The 19348-nt window shown below is 44.0% G+C and overlaps 1 protein-coding gene across 4 annotated transcripts in view; it reads left to right on the plus strand.

Moving 5' to 3' along the window:
* The window catches only part of SEMA4F (ssemaphorin 4F), a 28027-nt gene extending 19323 nt beyond the window's left edge, over positions 1 to 8704 (plus strand). For all 4 annotated transcript variants that reach the window (XM_007970101.3, XM_007970103.3, XM_007970104.3 and 1 more), the window contains 9 exons: positions 129 to 248; positions 349 to 500; positions 1161 to 1339; positions 1551 to 1698; positions 1825 to 2047; positions 2181 to 2290; positions 2405 to 2565; positions 5924 to 5982; positions 6247 to 8704. In XM_007970101.3, coding sequence (XP_007968292.2) covers positions 129 to 248; positions 349 to 500; positions 1161 to 1339; positions 1551 to 1698; positions 1825 to 2047; positions 2181 to 2290; positions 2405 to 2565; positions 5924 to 5982; positions 6247 to 6857 — 1763 coding nt within the window. In that variant the 3' untranslated portion in view covers positions 6858 to 8704. The remainder of the gene's footprint in view (positions 1 to 128; positions 249 to 348; positions 501 to 1160; positions 1340 to 1550; positions 1699 to 1824; positions 2048 to 2180; positions 2291 to 2404; positions 2566 to 5923; positions 5983 to 6246) is intronic.
* Positions 8705 to 19348: the final 10644 nt, after the last annotated feature.

A 19348-nucleotide genomic window follows, 5' to 3' on the forward strand; every position in this document is an offset into this window, starting at 1 on the left:
TGTCTGGCACTCATGGGTGCTTAGTCCCTGAGAGTCGCTGCCCTGCTTTATGCCCTACTCTGCCTGTGACCTCTGTTGCTTCCCTCAGTGGGTCACTGATATCCCATCTCCTCCCTGTCGCCCTGCAGGGGGGGTCCTCTATGCTGCCACTGTGAAAAACTACCTGGGGACGGAGCCGATTATCACCCGAGCAGTGGGTCGTGCCGAGGACTGGATTCGGACAGACACCTTACCATCCTGGCTGAATGGTGGGGAGAGGGAGAGGGGTCCTCTGGGGGGACCGATGGGGTGGAGTCTGGGAGGTCCCAGGTTGTGTCTGTGAGGATCTGAGGCCACTGGTATTCCCAGCCCCAGCCTTTGTCGCAGCCGTGGCCTTGAGCCCAGCCGAATGGGGGGATGAAGATGGAGACGACGAAATCTACTTCTTCTTTACGGAGACTTCCCGAGCATTTGACTCATACGAGCGCATTAAAGTCCCACGGGTGGCCCGTGTGTGTGCGGTGAGACCCCATCCCAGCTGTCTGTCTGTCGTCTCCTGCTCTGTCTGTCCCCCTGTCTTATCTTTTCCTCTTTGGGTCTCTGTCTTTAAATCTCTCCCGTGTCTCCTATTTTCTCTGCCTTGACTTCTCTTCTGGGAGCTTGAGGAATGTGAGAGAGAGGCTTTGGCCTCTTTGACACCCACAATTACCCTTGTGACACACTGTCTACAGGAGGTGGACTAGTGTAGAGGTTAAAGGGAGGAACTGGTGACAGACCAGGGTTCAAGTCCCTGCTCCACCCACCACTTAACTGCCTTTGCAACTCTGTCCAGGTTCTTTAGTGTCTTTGAAACTTGTCTATAAAAAGAGGATAATAATGATGCCTGTCTGTGAGGGCTGTTTGAGTATTAAGTGAGGTAACTTACGTAAAACACATAATGTAGTACTTTATAAGTGCACAGTTAACTTAGTCACTGTCATTGTTATTGTGACCCCTTCACCCCCGTATCTCATTATCCCTGCAGCTACTCTGTGTGGCTCCCTGTCCTTGCATTTGTATGCATCTGTCTCCCCATCTGTCTGTGTCTGGCCTGAAGTCAGAAGGAAACTTAAATTGGTCTCCATGCTCCTTGCCCAATGATGGTCATCTAAAGAGAATCTCCCATGTGTTCATCACCGCAGGGGGACCTTGGGGGCCGGAAGACTCTCCAGCAGAGATGGACGACGTTTTTGAAAGCTGACCTGCTCTGTCCAGGGCCTGAGCATGGCCGGGCCTCCAGTGTCCTGCAGGATGTTGCTGTGCTTCGACCTGAGCTTGGGGCAGGGACTCCCATCTTTTATGGCATCTTTTCTTCCCAGTGGTGAGGGGTCTTGGTGTGGAGGAGAGTTACAGGGTGGGAGATAAGTGGGGATGGCACAATGTCAGTGTTGTCTCTTCCAGAGGGGGCAGGCTGTCCCGCCTTTGGCTGCATGGCTCGCTGTGTGTTTCTCAGGGGTCATCTCATTTGACAAGGGATGAGTTGCTATCCCCTAGACCCCTCCAGATATCCAGCTCCAACCTGTGAATTCCAGGGAGGGGGCTGCCATTTCTGCTGTCTGTTCCTTCCGACCACAAGACATTCGGACAGTGCTGAACGGTCCCTTCAGAGAACTAAAACATGACTGCAACAGAGGACTTCCTGTCATGGACAACGATGTGCCCCAGCCAAGACCTGGAGAGGTGAGGGGGCAGATCTTCATTCTAGGCCTGAAGTAGAGAGCTGCTATTAAGGCAAGAGCCCCACCAAGCCTCACTGGCATGTCCTGTTCGTGGGAAACTTTGTCACCACCCCTGTATTTCCTCTAGTGCATCACCAACAACATGAAGCTCCGGCACTTTGGCTCATCTCTCTCCCTGCCTGACCGTGTACTCACCTTCATCCGGGACCACCCACTCATGGACAGGCCAGTGTTTCCAGCTGATGGCCACCCCCTGCTGGTCACTACAGATACAGCCTATCTCAGAGTCGTGGCCCACAGGGTGACCAGCCTCTCAGGGAAAGAGTATGATGTGCTCTACCTGGGGACAGGTATATTTAGTGGTCAAGCCTACCTAGTGCATACACATTCTCGTCACAGAGAGAGTACTGTAATACATATATGTCTGAGTCCCAGGCACAGGGGCAATTATGTCATTATTATTGTTCCTTTCCTGTCCCCTAGAGGATGGACACCTCCATCGAGCAGTGCGGATCGGAGCTCAGCTCAGCGTTCTTGAAGATGTGGCCTTATTCCCAGAGCCACAGCCAGTTGAGAACATGAAATTGTACCACGTGAGTTGTAGATTTTGGAGAATCTATTGGGGAGACATCTGAGTCCAGAGCCAGTTTGTGACCCTGAGGTCTGGGAGATCCAGTGTATTCCCCTTCCCCCCTCCCTTTTTGTAGAGCTGGCTCCTGGTTGGCTCCCGTACTGAGGTGACACAAGTGAATACAACCAACTGTGGCCGTCTCCAGAGCTGCTCAGAATGCATCCTGGCCCAGGACCCAGTCTGTGCCTGGAGCTTCCGGCTGGATGAGTGTGTGGCCCATGCTGGGCAGCACCGAGGGTGAGTGTAGCTGCTTGGATTTCTTGCTTACTGTGCCAGGGCTCTGTCCCATCCATATGTCTATGTTTCTCATCTGTTAATGCTGCCCTGCCAGAGGCTGTTTTCTTTTTCTGTCTGTTAGTGTCTACATCACTCATGTGTCCTTCTGTCAGTCCATACTAACTCATCTGTTTGTCCATCTAGTGCCACCTCATCAATGTCCTTGCCTCTTGCCTCTCTGCTGGACCTGCCTTGACCTGACAGTGTGCTATCTCTAGTGGATGCTTCTTAGTTTTCATCTTACAAGAGCTCTTAGAAGTGTTTTCACAGTTGTCCACTCCCTCTTTCCTTGAAATACTTTACTCTTGCTCTCTATGACTCTGCATTCTTTGGTCTCCTTTACTTTCCCATCCAACTACTGAATGTTGATATTCCTCAGGGTTCAGTCCTGCACCCATTCTCTTTACACTTTCATGCTATCTCTAGGCAGTTTTATTCTCATTACTTTCAATACCATCTGACTGCTAATGACAACCACAAATATATCTAGTTGAACTGTGGAACTCCCCATCCAACTGTCTACTTGATATTCCCTTTGGATGCTTCATAAGCAACTCAAATTTAGCAAATCAAAGTGTGCGGTATTGTTTCCTCTTTCTCTCACATGCTCCTCCTCTGGTTTTCCTCATTCCAGTAAAGGGACCTCCATGCATCCAGTTGCTCAAGCCAGAAATTGCCCACATTGTATTATGATTTGTACTGATTCTAGCCCCCAAACGTCCTTAGTCCACCCTCTTCTCTCCACCTCTACTGCTACCACTCTAGTCCAAGCCATCATTGCTTCTTAACTGGACTACTCTAATAATCTAATTGGTCTTCTTTTGACCATTTTGGGCTGCTACCATCCATTTTCCATTTAGCAACTTAAAAGCATATGTCACATTGAAGCAAATCCCTGACATCATATCATATTCATCTTAAATATCTCAATATGTATCTCTACTAGATAAGGACCCTTTTTTTTTTTTTTTTTTTTTTTTTTTTTTTAGACGGAGTCTCGCTCTGTTGCCCAGGCTGGAGTGCAGTGACGCCATCTTGGCTCACCACAACCTCCGCCTCCCTTATTCAAGTGATTCTCCTGCTTCAGCCTCCCGAATAGCTGGGATTACAGGTGCCCACCACCACGCCCAGCTAATTTTTGTATTTTCAGTAGAGATGAGGTTTCACTATGTTGGCCAGCCTGGTCTGGAACTCCTGACCTCACGCAATCCACTCGCCTTGGCCTCCCAAAGTGCTGGAATTACAGGCGTGAGCCACTCCGCCTAGCCCAGGACTCTTAAAAACATCTTATTGTGGGAAAGTTCAATCATAGCCAAAAGTAGAGAGAATTGTGTAATGAATTTCCATGCATCCATCCCTCAGCTTCAACAACCATCAGCTTCTGGTCAATCTTGTCTCTTCAGTACGTGTACTCATTCCCAACTATTTTGAAGCAAATCCTGAACATCATTTCACTTCATCCATAAATCTTTCTGTCTATATCTCTAACATACAAGGGTTTAAAAAAGAAAAAACCATATTACCATTATCATACCAAAAACTTACTTTCTTAATGTCATCAAATATCCAGTCAATGTTCTGATTTCTTCAATTGCATATATTTAAGAAATAGTTTATGTCAGTATCCAAATAATGCTTATTAATTGTAATTGGTTGATATGTTTCTTAAGTGTCTTTTAATCATTGAGATCTTCCAGTGAAGTATTTTTAATTACTTGATTTGGAAGTGTTTTTGCAAACTGACCTGGAGATTTCCTATTTTGAAGTCCAGTTAATTTATAGCATATTTGTATACTACAGAACCTCAAGTATATACAGAACCCCAGAATATTACAGAACCCCATGGCTACACATTCTTTAGAGGTAAAAGTACTTGTCTTTTGGAATAAAACAGATTAATTCACACATGTCAAAACAGAGTGAAATGTTTAAAATGATAACTGATCTGTAGGGCTAGATACGAAAGAAAAAACTGACATATAATTAGAATAGTCATAACATTTAATTTTGTTTTTCTGACATTTGTCTTTAATTATAAGTGTAAAATCTTATGCCATCTCTTGATCAGATTCTTGACTTTTTGCCAGTTGGGGATATAAAGTAATTCTTGGATGACAGGCTTGGCCAGCTTTGCCTTTTTGGTTAAGAACTTTAACCTGGTCTTTTAGTTTTCTGGGGGAGAATTTTTAAACATCTAAGACAAAAGCAAGGGCTTTATTCTGTCCTTTATTGTTTTAATTTCCATTAAAATAAGAATTCACTGGTCTTAGATATCCTCTATACTTGAGCTTCAAGGATTCCCTTAAGGTATACGTGAGTAGGGGGAGGGGGGAGAGTGTGGGGTGTGTGTTTATGCCAGTGTTCTGGGTTGTTCTTATGTACATTTCCCATACCTCAGTTCATCCAAGGGAGAAGAACATAGACTGTGAAGTTCCTGTGGCAGCAGCTGTACATGTGGTCTTCCTGTGTTCCTCACTCTCAGCTAGACTAATCAACCTTGGTTTTACCCAAGAAACTTCCATCTATTCATACCAGTCTTGGAGCTCATTTCAGGGACCTCAATTCATATTGAAGGAGTTCCTACTCAGATGAGTCTGTGTTTGATTGAGGCTTTGTATGTTCAGACCTTTTACCTGGCCTTCACTGACAACCCTAGTAGGGGTCTCATTGACTTCCTGGCCTCTGGGAGTGGTGCCAGAGAGTTCAGCAGTGAGCAGTCCATCTTGCTGTCCTCCATCAGATATAGTCCACCCAAATCCTGGAAGTACCAGGACTGTGCTATTTGAAACAGATCCATTCAAATAACACATAGGCCAGTATATATCAACCACTATTGAAGAGTTCCTTTGTAGAGACAAGCAGCTTTTAGGAAACAAAAAATCACCTCACTGACCCTAAAGGAATTTTGATTAGCTTCTGCAGAAAAAGAGTTTGCTCTTTCTCTTAAATAAGAGAAAAAAAATCCCTATAGTTTTTATCCTTTTTTTTCCCTAGAGAAATCTTGTGGTTGTGGAGAACCAGGTTCATTTCTTAGAAGATTCTGTTTCTTTTAAAGCACCCCCACTAAACATCTTTCCAACAGACCTAGTGCAAATTTAGCTATCCATGGTCTGTTAGAAAGATGCATGCATGAAATGTCATGAGTAATATTAAGAGGTGTTGGGGAAAAATTTGGTGATGAGGAGAAACTTGACTGATAATTTCAGGAGTGATTTCTGGGATGATGGGAGATGTATTGAATGAGGGAGTCTTCAGTAATACTGAGGAGGATTGAAGGGAATGTTGACACTGGATTTACCAAGCATTCTCTTCTTTATAGGTTGGTCCAAGACATAGAGTCAGCAGATGTCTCCTCTTTGTGTCCCAAAGAGCCTGGAGGTCTGTGTGGTCTGTATGGCTTAGGGAAATGTGGGTGGAGTGGATGGAAAGGGGCTAGAGAGTTGTTCATTTTGGAACCATTCTAAACCTTGGATCTTGGAAGATGTGGCAGCCAGGTACCTTGGGCCTTAGCCTCTTTGGGAATCCCCTTTTTAGCTTAGTCTCCATAGCCCCTTCTCATGATTGACATCACCCCACACTTTTCTTCATCACACCTCCAGCCTTTAGCCTTACCTCCTTTTGTGCCTTTGCTGTCTCTCGCAGAACGTCCAGTAGTGTTTGAAGTTCCTGTGGCTACAGCTGCGCATGTGGTCTTGCCGTGTTCTCCAAGCTCAGCATGGGCATCCTGTGTGTGGCACCAGCCAAGTGGAGTGACTGTACTCACCCCCCGGCGGGATGGACTGGAGGTGGTGGTGACCCCAGGGGCCATGGGCGCTTATGCCTGTGAATGTCAGGAAGGTGGGGCAGCCCGTGTGGTAGCAGCTTACAGCTTGGTGTGGGGCAGCCAGCGAGATGCCCCGAGCCGGGCCCACACAGTGGGGGCGGGACTGGCTGGCTTCTTCCTGGGGGTTCTCGCAGCATCCCTAACTCTCCTTCTGATTGGTCGGCGTCAGCAGCGACGGCGACAGAGGGAACTTCTGGCTAGAGATAAGGTGGGCTTGGACCTGGGGGCTCCACCTTCTGGGACCACAAGCTACAGCCAAGACCCTCCCTCCCCATCTCCTGAAGATGAGCGGTTGCCCCTGGCCCTGGCCAAGAGGGGCAGTGGCTTTGGTGGATTCTCTCCACCCTTTCTGCTTGATCCTTGCCCAAGCCCAGCCCACATTCGGCTAACTGGGGCTCCTCTAGCCACATGTGATGAAACATCCATCTAGAGCTGGGCAAATGACCACTAGTGTATAAGTGATCACTGGAATGGAGGGACCACTGAGATGCTGGGGTCACTAGGCCTGGAAGACCATCCCAGCCTCTGAGTTCCCTTTGAGTATGAGTGATTACTTGGACTTTAGTGTCTGTTCTCTCTGAGTCTGGATGGGCTTGGGGCCAGACCTTTGCCTGATTGCCGATTGCCATGAAAGATCAGAACTGCTTTCTGCAGCAGTCAGGGCTTCTGCCCAACATCTGAACCCCTGTGACGCTTCATCCCTGGCCCCCTATCTTGGGCCCATTAGTTTTGGGGATGGGGCACAAGGCATAGCTATGACTTTGCTTTCTGGTTGGAGCCTGACCAGAAGGAAGAGCCCTGGAGGTGGTTGGGGGCAAATGTGCACTGAGTCCTTGGGGTGGTTCTGCTTATTCTTCAAGTTTATCTGAATTTCTGTGGGGAGTGCATGATCCCCATGTTGTGACATGGAGTCTCTGCCCTGAGATCTTCCCCATCTCAGTTTTCCTTCCATGAATGAGTGTGTGTAAATACATGGTGTTCATAGGAGACCTGGCCACATGTGCATGAATGACTGGGCTAATGCTTAGGAATATTTATGAGGGATGGGGAGGGAGAAGATTGGAATAGGGATATTACCTGCAGAACTTTAGACCCTGTAGCCATAGAGGGAATGACTTTCCTTTCTAAAAGGAACTGAAACACTGCCCCTCTCCCCATTGCCGCACAACCTTACTCTAAATTTGAGTAGAGAAAAACTCGTAAAGTGACTTTCCGGCTGGGAAGGGCAGCAGTACACATGACCCCATCTTTTTCTTTTTTTTGCCCTTTGACTGCTACCACTGCCATGTCACAGCTGCTTTCTCTGGCTAGAGTGTAGGCTGTACCCCATTTCCTTGGCTCCCATTGAAAATTAACAGCATTCTGATGATTAGGGAACAACAGAAGGGGAACAGTCATAGGATATACAAGCAGTATAAAGATAGGTTCACAATCAGTGACTTTACTCAGGGTGACACCCTTGCCCTAAAGCAAGAGTCCCCCCTACCTGGGGTCCATAGACTCCCTGAAATTGTATGCAAAATATTGTTTGTACATGTGTGTCTGTATGTCTCTGTGGGGGAGGTTTTATGGCTTTTGTCAGATTTTCAAGGCCTTAACAAAGTTAAAGGACTGCTGCCCTGAGGTCACTGCACTGAGACCAAGCTAGGATGGCGTCACTCTGTGGCAGCTCTCCCTGGCCTTGCCCTGCCTGGAACAGGGTGATTGCTGGAATGGAGTTACCACTGAGATGCCAGAGGTTGCTGGGTCTGGAAGACTTGTTGCCTTTCAGCTGTCTTTGAGTCTGACTGACTGTGGCCAGTCCCTGAACTGGTAGCTGCTGGAGGCCTTCTTGTTTCTCCAGTCCCTGGAAGCTGAGCTCTGTGTGTATTTGATGACATTGTCAACTCTCACCAAACTTCAAGACCTCTTCCTGCTTGACCACTTGCACATGCTCTAGGCTTCTCCTGCTCAGTACTGGTCTTGGCCTGTGAATGTGCCTCGTTCATCCCTGGTGCATCCCTCAAGCTCCAGTCAATGATCCAGTCCTGCCCCTTTGAAGTTTTCTCCTCTGCTTTCCTTGGCAGCAGCCTGCAAACTACTCAAAAGAGTCCCCTTGGGTTTGGAATGATCAGTGGCTTTGCCACTAATAAATGTGTGATCTTCGGCAAGTAACCTAACCTAGGGACATCAGTTTACTCATTTGTGAAGTGGGGATAACAAAAACCTACCTCAGGGTTGCTACAAGGATTACATGAGAAAATATGTCAACAATAAAGACCTGTCTGTACCAATATATGTTGTTATTGCAGAAATGGGCTTATTCATAATCATGTAGCTTAACTATATGATAACCATGACACACGCAATCACATTAAGCCTCACTCAGTAAAAGGACAGTCATTACTTCACAGATGTCGTGTTCTGGGTCACCTCTGGACAGCTTATAGCTGCTGGTTTCTAGGTTTTGGGAGGCAGATCTATGATTTTTATAATCCTCAGCTCTGTCTGACCTTAGTGGCCTGAGATCCCTTTGTATAGAATGGAGGAAGGCTGTGTGTTCTTTGGTTTACCCTCAGCCTATCTTCAACCCCACTCACTTGAGGTTATGGCCTAGTTCCTCTTTGGGGGAGGAAGGAAGGTGGGGAGATGTCAAAGGGGACTGGGCTTCCTGTGGGGAGTGGGAGAGAAGAGTTTTTCAAGGAGGAGAGAGACCAGGGCTCTTATACTCTGAGCCACTATCTCCCTGCCCTAATCACCTAGGGCCAGGCACCAGACAACTAGGGATTGGCCTCTTTACTCCAAAGCCTGCTGAAATTACTCAAACTAGCCAATCCTAAGTCTGCCTACCCTGCCTCACTCATTCCTTACAATGGTAACCACAATAAGCGCTCTTGCCCATGATTCCTTGCTCCCTCTGCATCCTGACTGACCCTGGTGCTTCTCCATGTGGTCCCTGCATAGTGTGCTTTGCCTCCTGTTTCTAGGGACCTGTGAGTATAAACTTCCTCGATGATAGTAATTTCTGTGTCTGTGTGTCTTATTATACCTTATTAAAGCAAACCTGGGTACATTTTTAAAACAGCAGAGATTCTCTGAAGATTAATGATTGAGAAGGCTGATTGGACCTGTCTAATCAGGGAGGCTGAGGTCTCAGGCCTTCCTTAGGCACGTTGCATATCTGTCAAGTAAGGGCCACTAATCCCCTCACATGGGTTCATCTGAACTCTCTGCCAACCCAAAACACGAGGACTTGCCACCCATCCTTAGCACTCTCAAGACACACTTAAGTGTGTTTGATATGTAAGCTCCAATTCCTTCTTCCATAAGAAGTGAGAAGGCAGAAGTGGCCTTCCCTGAGGTGAGGACGGGGATGGGTGTTTTTTCTTTGAGTGATGTAGACCTATGCCCTGCTTCCATGCCACTTCCTCAGATGTGACAGACCTCTGCTGGGATGGAATATGTGTTTGCTGGAGACAGCTGTGACATAGAGGATTGTGAGAAAGGGTCCCCATGCTTGGTGTGGAAGGAAGGAGCTGCTCACCCTCTGTATGGGCTTGGATGAGGAGCTTCTCAGCAACAGTCATAAAAACTAGAGGATCTTCTGCCCTTTGCTGGGAGCCACATGAGCCCCCTGGATTCATGTGGAATTCTAGGGAGAGGGACGACCACCCTCAAGATGGCTGAGATCAAATATCTTGTCAGATGATTGGATGCTTAGAATTGGGTTAATTTGATGAAATAAATAAAATAGGTTTTTGTACCTATAAGTTTGTGGAGAAAAATTCCTGCCCACTATACTAATATCAGCATTTCTAAAATGGTCTGTCTGGAGCATATGTGTGATGAACCTACCTACAGATTGAGCAGAATAGCTGTAGACAGGGTGGAGTTGAGTGAGCACCAAGTGCCCAAAATGAAGAAAGAGGACCTCCTTCCAACCTTTTGTAGGAACCATCCTCCTAATGCAACTTCTCCCCACAGATATCCACCAAAGTAACTTTTTTTTTTAACCAGACTCAAAGTCTATGATTTCATCATAACAATATAGGTCATCATAGATTGAGATTACCTTGTAATTCCTAGGTAAATGTCCTTGGAAAAAAGGAATATGAACCTACGGGATTCCAGTCAACAAAATAAGGTGTCCACATGCTACCTCTACAAAGGTTTGTAATACAGTTGTCATTGGGATCTTTGCTAGATAAGTTCTTATTCTACTTTGGGTATTTATTGTGTTACTAGCCAGGGCAGGCTTTGCTATGATGCAATAACAACCCCACACTCTTAGTGGCTTAAAACATTTGTTACTCATGCTGTATGTCTATCCTTGGCAGTCACTCAGGAACCAAGACTCAGGGAGGTTCCATCTTGACACAAGCTTCCATGATTGTAGAAAAAGGAAAAGGGAACTTGGCTAGACATAGGTAGGCACCTGAAGTTTTTGTCTAGAAGTAACATGCATGATCACATTTCAATGAACAAAGCAAGCCATGTGACTATGCAAGTTCAAGCAGATGGAAAAGGGCTATGATAGCCTTGTGCTAAGACCACAGTACTAAGCATTTGTGCCTGAAGTACGGCCACAGGGCTGGCGTGGTGGTTCACATTTGTAATCCCAGCACTTTGGGAGGCCAAGGCAGGCAGCTCACTTGAGCCCAGGAGTTCCAGAGCAGCCAGGGCAAAATGACGGAATCCTGTCTCTGAAAAAAATACAAAAGTTAGCTCGGGATGGTGGTGCATGCCTCTACTCCTAGCTACTTTAGGAGGCTGAGGCGAGAGGATGGATTAAGCCTGTGAGCCTGAGAGGTGGAGGCTGAAGTGAGCCATGATCGTGCCACTGCACTCCAGCATGGGTGACAGAGCGAGACCTTGTCTCAAACAAAAACAAAAACAAAAATTATGGCCTCAGACCCTTTTACTAGGACCAAGAGCTGCTGATGTCCTCTTTGTTTCTTTATTGAAGAGAAACATATACTAAATCTTTGTGCTCATAATCTCACTCACCTCTCCTACTGAGCACCTGCTGCTTTCTCTCCTTTCTTCCGTCTCCCTGGAGTAAAGTGAATTTCCTCTTAGAGAAATGGTGACTGGATATTTTAAAAAATACCTGGGTAAGAAGGGCTGTTAAGTTAGAGAGGGTTCATGGTGACAGGGTTCAGTAAAGAGAGAAACTTAGTGGCTCACTTAGTAGAAAAGATAAGGAGTAGGTATTCCCTAGGATTGCAAGAAGGGCCTTAGGAACTGAGGCCTTAGCCACTGGAATCAGGGTTAATGCCACCAGGATTATTTTTCTCCCGTTAGTCTGTCATCTCTTCATGTTCTGCTTGCTGGAAATGGACATATTCCTAGAGCTATAGATGCTTGCCATTTTTCCTTCACATTCTCTCAGCTCTGTACCTTAGAGGCAAGGCTACTTCTTTAGCTCCAATCCAGGAATCCCAGGGAAGGACTCTGATTGGCCCAGCTTAGATCACATGCCCACACTGAAGCAATGACTGCGTCCAAGGAAATGGGATACTATGATTGGTCAGGCCTGAGTCAGGTGTGTGCCCAGGGAGGACAGGATTAAATTGTCAGAATGAGGGACATGGTTAAGTTGGCTGGGCAAATAAAAACTATAATTACTTTAATTTACTATAGCTGTCTTAGAGTTTGATATAGACAGTGACCTTTGAAGACTAAGATTGGAGAAAATTTTTGCAATCTATCCGTCTGACAAAGGGCTAATATCCAGAATCTACAAAGAACTTAAACAAATTTACAAGAAAAAAACAACCCCATCAAAAAGTGGGCAGAGGATATGAACAGACACTTCTCAAAAGAAGACATTTATGCAGCCAACAGACATGAAAAAATGCTCATCATTACTGGTCATCAGAGAAATGCAAATCAAAACCACAATGAGATACCATCTCACGCCAGTTAGAATGGTGATCATTAAAAAGTCAGGAAACAACAGATGCTGGAGAAGATGTGGAGAAATAGGAACGCTTTTACACTCTTAGTGGGAGTGTAAATTAGTTCAACCATGTGGAAGACAGTGTGGGGATTCCTCAAGGATCTAGAAATAGAAATACCATTTGACCCAGCTATCCCATTACTGGGTAATAAATCATGCTACTATAAAGACAAATGCACACATATGTTTATTACGGCACTATTCACAATAGCAAAGACTTGAAACCAACCCAAATGTCCATCAGTGATAGACTGGATTAAGAAAATGTGGCACATATGCACCATGGAATGCTATGCGGCCGTAAAACGGATGAGTTCATATCCTTCGCAGGGACATGGATGAAGCTGGAAACCATCATTCTGAGCAAACTATCACAAGGACAGAAAACCAAACACTGCATGTTCTCACTTATAAAGTAGGAGTTGAACCTCGTTATGAGAACACACGGACACAGGGCGGAGAACATCACATACTGGGGCCTGTCGGGGGGTGGAAGGCTAGGAGAGGAATAGCATTAGGAGAAATACCTAATGTAAATGATGAGTTGATGGGTGCAGCAAACCAGCATGGCACATGTATACCTATACTGCATAGGCGTACATGTGCACATGTACCCTAGAACTTAAAGTATAATAAAAAAAAAAAAAAAAAAGAAAAGAAAACTAAATAAGACAGTGTTGTTCCTTCCAAATTAAAACCTTCCCATCACTTCCCGTTACAATTAGAATAAAATCCAAATCCTCCGTTCTGATTTACAGAGCCTTACATGTTAGGACCTCTGTTCATCTATCTAAACTATTTTTACTTTCCCCTCACTCAGGGGCAACAGCCACACCAACCTTCATTCAGCTTTCTAGATACACCAAGCTTGTTCCCAACTAGGGGGAACTAGTTGTTTCCCCTGATCTTTGCAAGTCCTTCTGGTCAGTCAGGCTTTATCTTAAATGTTGCCTCCATAAAGAGGCCCACTCTGGTTACTTTGTATATAATAGCTCCCAGTTACTTCCTATCACATCCTCCTATTTTAATTCTCAGCATAGCATATCATTAATTGGTATTTTCTTGTTTGCTTGTTTATTTAAATTATTTTCCTTCTTGTTAGATTGCAAACTCCATGAAAGCCTGGATTATGGCTGTTTTGTTCACTGTTGTATCCCCAGTGCTTAGAACAGTGAACAGTGCCTGACACGTAGTAGATGCTCAATATTTATTGAGTGAATGAATATAGCCATTGCCGAGCTGACACACCAGGTAATGGAAAGAACGCAGGTCCTGCTGAGAGGCCAACACCATCCACTGGTCAGTATTCCTATAGGAGACCACTTAGCTCCCAGCTCCTGTGGTTCTGCAGTACCAAGTGGCAGCCCCTGGGATCCTCTGCTCATAGGCTCATGGTTTTCAAGGGACAGCTTTAGGGTGTCCTCCTAGACCTCAAACGACCTCTCCCTTTCTATGTTCTGAACTCCATCCTGGACCCTTCTTTGCTTTGGGCCCTAATTTGTGTCTGGTTGTCCACAGGTAGGGCCTTTCTGCTCTTTCTTCCAGAGTGAAAGAATAAAGGTATCCCTGGAAGGCACAACACCACTTTGCAAGCATAAATTCCTTAATCATAGTTGTCTTTAATAATAATAATAATAATAATAATAATAATAATAATGCCCTAAAATATAATAATGTACTAGATATGGTGTGGGCATTGAGCTAAACATTTTATACATCAAGCTCAATCTCAGAAAGACTGGTGTTGTTAGCCACATTGTCGGCCAGTGAAACTGAGGCTCGAAGGAGAAATAACTTGCTCGGGGTCATACAGTTAGTTTGTAGTTGAGTTGTGACTAAAACCCAGGTCTCTCAGATTCCAAAGCTTGTGCTCAGAACCCCTGCAGTTACAAAGTACCCAAATAGTGCCCATTAGGGATCAACTTCCAAGAACTGGGTCTTGCCTTCCTAGAGTGGCGCGGTGTTTCCTCCTTTACTCATTGTTCATTTCATATATGTAAAACAGAACATGATCATATTTCAATATATAACTTCTGCACAACCCAAAATTAAAACACCACAGTAAAATAAATGAGAAAAACATGGTATTTCATTTGCAATACTTGAAAAAATGTTAACTTTCTTAATCATAAATGAGCTCTTAGAAATCAGTAACAAAGAGACTAACATTAAAAGGGAAATGAAAATAAAAGAAACAGAGGAAAATGAAATAATGCAAATGATTAATAAGGTGATATGAAGATGATGTAGCTTAACATTAATAGATGAAAAAGCAATTTCTTTGTAATATTACATTATCTATGATCACAAATACAGAAATCTAACATTTGTATAGAATATTAGGAAATAAGGAACTCTTAAACACTGGGAAAATTTACTCCAGTTTTGGGAAATTTACTCAAAATTTAGACCTTGTATATACTTTGTCCTGGCAGTTCCAATCTGTAGGAATTATTCCAACAGAGTAGTTGGACAAATTGAAATTTATGTATAAGTATGTTTCTTACACAGAAAATCTGTAGCTAATTTATCACCCCCAACTACTTGTGTATCAATTGATTTTAAAAAAATAGATTGGGGGTGTTCATTAAATATTAATTTAGGTCTATTTAGGTTAGGTTCTGGGCTAGATTCTGGAGACACAAAAGTGAATAAGACATAGTCCCTGTCCCCTTAAAGCTCATAATTCAGGGGTAGGCAGATGAGTAAGCAGACAGCAACACACTTTGAAAGGCGCTATTGTTAAGGTGTGTTCCAAATCTGAGGAACCCAAAGATACCTCATTCTACTGACCTCTCTTCTTAGCTAGCAGCTTGAGAAACAGGTTTGAGATGATCAAAGCATTTGTACCACCTAACCAGACTCCCCTGAAGCTACTGAGACAGTCTAATGTAGTGTAGTCTAGTGAGACATATACATGCCTCATTCTGTCTTTTGTGTGTATCAAATTTTACATAATAAAACACTTTAAAATAAGATGTTTTTCTGTCTGTGGAACCAGAAAAGACAAGAAAAAAAGGTTGGTGACCTTGTGTGCTCCCCAAATAAGGATTTGTGGAGAGTGAGTGTTCTATACTATTGTTGGAAATGAAATTAGTACACACTCTATGGAGGGCATTCTGGTAATATCTATTGAAAACTTTAAAGTGTATATATCATTTGATCCAGTAATTACACTTTTAGATATTTATTTTAAGGAAATAGCAGTATAAGTGTGCAAAGACATACTTCTAAAGATTTTTATTTTATATTAATTATAAGCCTGAAATGTTGGGAAAAATCAATTATTCAACAATAGAAATTTGGTTAAATTAGCTTCAGTATTGACATGAAAAAATGTCCACATTGTTAAGCAAGAAAAAGAGGAAACAATAAGAAAGAGAAAAGTGGTCCATGACAGATGGGAGTTGGCCTGGCACTCATAGCCTCGGTGTTTTCCTATTGAACATAAAGGATTTCATAGAACACCAACATCAGACAAGGACACTCAGTGCCGATGATAGATGAAGAAAAAAATGAGATCACTCTGTAATCACGTCTGAATGCAGGCAAAACAGGAACATTGTCCAGACCACAAAATGACTGAGCAGCCTCCTGTCCCGGCTAAGAGGAATGACTGCTGCTTCTTTACCAGTTCTTCACTCGCTTTAGCTTTGCAGCAGTCTTCCCTCCTTCCAGATGAGAGTTATTAAGATACCCACCCACAGAATTACCCTGCTTCCTTAAACCCTTCTGCAAACCCCCTAGCACAAGCCTGAGTCCCATAATAAGTTCTTTCTAGCACCCTCTTACTGAAACACCCCACAGTTCCCCATGCCATGCATTCTCCCCCACAGCAAAGAGTAATAACCCCAACTTGCTTGACTACAGGTGTGTTCCTAGTGATCTTTGGCTGGAGAGCAATGACAACCAGTACTATCTTATAATAGTTTGTAATAGATATGTATTTCCACTATCATAAAATTGTGTGGCATAGCACACAACAAACTGTTAGCAATGGTCACCCCTGATGAGGGGTTTTACTTTTGATTTACTATCTTATTTTTTATTTTATTTTTAACAATGTGCATGAATTGAGATGAAAGGAGGATGATGATGAAGAGGTGGGGAAGGAGAATAAGTGAAGGAAAAAAATGGAAGAATGAAGAGAAATGAAGATAGCAGTGGCAGCAGCTCTAAGACATGTTTGATAATGACGTTATTAGAGGATCTTTGTGTTCTTCTTTAAATATCTATAATATGCATTACACTTGAATATGAAACAGTTATTTTTAAATGAAAGAAGATTGTCATTTTTCTGGAGAAATACAGTATGACTATTTCTAATTTTTTGTTTTTGCAATAGTGAAGTAGGGATCTCGTGCCCGACTAACGTTGAACACAAGTTTGAAGACTTTTGGTTTTCTGTGTCCATTGCAGTATAGTTAGATGCAGTAGGTGTCGCTTTTTCCCCAAGAATAGCCTGTTGCTAACACTGGTGGAAGTCCGCTCTGAGCTGTGCCCAATTCTGTCAATTATCTGTCTTCAAGATTTGCCTAATCTCTAACCTTTGAGTAATGTGTACTTGTAGTTTTCCTTCCTTCTGTAATTTAGATGCATGATCCAATCTAGATAAGGGAAATTACCACATATTCTTTATTCTTTTCGGTAGAACTTTCACATAGCCATCCTATTAGATTTTCATGGTGATCCAAAACGCTTCAGGCAGGTATTATTGGCTTCATTTTAGAGATGAGGGAGGCGAAGTTCATCAGAAAACTGAGGTCATTAACAATTAATTGGTCAAGGTTTCTTTCCCCTTCATTAGCTAATTCAAGAAACAAGGATATAGGCAGCAAATAAAGCACTATTTGTGCTTTAAATATATGAATATATATTTACTGTTGTAAGTATATCAACCTTAAAAATGCATTCCCATCAGTTTCTGAGAACTGCAGTACAAACTATGAGAACTGAATGTGCTGCTCGCGTACTGTGATTATGCAAAAGCTTCGGGGGATGCATTACATGGGGAAGCCCTCTCAACTTCGGACAGGGTATGCAGTCTTCAGAGGTCTGGGAGTTGTTTGGAAACACCTAGGCATCCTCGGGGAGCATGCTGAAGGTGACTCATGTTTGCACGTGCTTGACTTGGGGTTGCGTTATAAACATGAGGTTGTGTGCTGAGTGGTAATATCAGATGCAAAGGACTGTTGGCTCCCTCTTTTGGAGGTCTCATACTTTTCCAAACCTTGCATGTTATCAATTATCAGGCAATCATTTCCTGAGGCCTGCCACATAGCTGCTGCTTTCCCTTTTTTCTAGTCTGCTTTTCCTAAAATGTTTTGGAGTTAGAAATCAAATAACCAAGCTAGGTGGAAATGAGTATAATGTAAAGATTTCCCAGGTTCAAAGCAACTCTATTTGAAGGCATTTGTATTTGTGCATTAATTCCTGGTTCATAACTAAATTGTGGAAAGGAGACACTTTCCATAATGGTTCTGGATAGATGAGGGATGACTATGCCAATATTTTTCAGAGTCCCAAGATGATCAAGGCCAGCTTTGATCTCAGTCTACTGAGTCATGCTGGACATATATATATATGGCTTGGTCACTCCATTGCTGCAGCCATGGGAATGCTCCTGTCTGGGGTGATGGTGTCCAGCCTTACGGAGCGAGTCTGACCACCCTCCAATGGTGTGGTGGGCAGTGGGCCAGGAGGGAAGCTGGTGGGGCGTGGGGCAAGTACCAGGCAAAAGAAGTACCAGGTTCTGGTGGCAGGCTGCTGGATTATGACTCAAGTTGACACAGGAAGATAGCAAATCCAGTCCTCTCCCCAGAGGAATTGAGACCTGATGGGGGCCTTCTCACAACTTCAGGGTGCAGGGTGGAGAATAAATAAGGATCAGATGCACCACACATACCAGCAGCTTGTGCCCGGCAATGTTCCTAAGATGAGATGGGGAAAGGCAGACACAGGGTTCATGAAATGTGGCCAACAGAAACGAGGTAACAGAATGCACCCAACCAGCCGTCTGAAATACAAGGCAGGGACCCAAGGGAAGAAATACATATATGGGACATTTAAGGTCCCAAGAGACCTGGGATGAGGTGACAGGAACTGGTATGCTCTGCCTATGACCTTCAACCCCATTGTGGGGCTGAGAAGCCTGGCATTTGGAGGCTTCAGACTGCCACAGGGATCTCCAAATTCACCCACTGGGGAGGCAAAGGCTTCCGTTGGATGTGTCACAAGGAGGAGCCCTCTTCACTCAGGCAAGGTGGGCAGGCTTCAGAGGGCTGGGGGTTCTTTGCAAACAGCTAGGATAGGGCTAGGACTAGGTATAGGTACTGAGGACAGGGGCCATGGTTACCTGGGGAATTGAGCCCAGAGTAAACTTTTTTGGAGTCCACAGATCTGAGGCTTCTGTTCAGAGGTGCAGGGACCAGGCAGAGCAGACCAGCTTGGTTTTTCACAAAGGTGGGAGTTGGAAAGTGGCCTTAGGTCACAAACACTAACCACTTTAAGAGAAATGCAGCTCATCCCACTGACCTTGAAATGAGTTTTGCATGTGCACACACGAGTGTGTGTGTTTGTGGGTGAAAGAAATTTATCTAAAAAATTACATACATATGCTCATAATAAAGCATTTAGGACCATGCTGAAAAGTATATAAAAATAAGAATGACTTCAAAACCCATAGGCCAGAGATACAATCTCTAAATATATTTTGGTGGATTTCCTTTCAGACTTTTCTCTACGTATATATTCAACATGGGGATATAAATAGATATTTTAAACACTGTATGATACTATTTTGTAAACTGCTTCTTCCATTTGATACTATATCTTGGATACTTTTCTACCATAAAATGTTATTCTATATCATCATCCTGCAGTAGGATTCTATTGCTTGATATTTCTTTTCTTTTTTTGCACCAAAGGCATCTCCTAGCTTTATTAACGGGACCGCGCTTCAGAGTCAATATAAAAACACA

This window comes from Chlorocebus sabaeus, chromosome 14, assembly GCF_047675955.1.
Source record: "Chlorocebus sabaeus isolate Y175 chromosome 14, mChlSab1.0.hap1, whole genome shotgun sequence".
Classification (NCBI taxonomy): domain Eukaryota; kingdom Metazoa; phylum Chordata; class Mammalia; order Primates; family Cercopithecidae; genus Chlorocebus; species Chlorocebus sabaeus.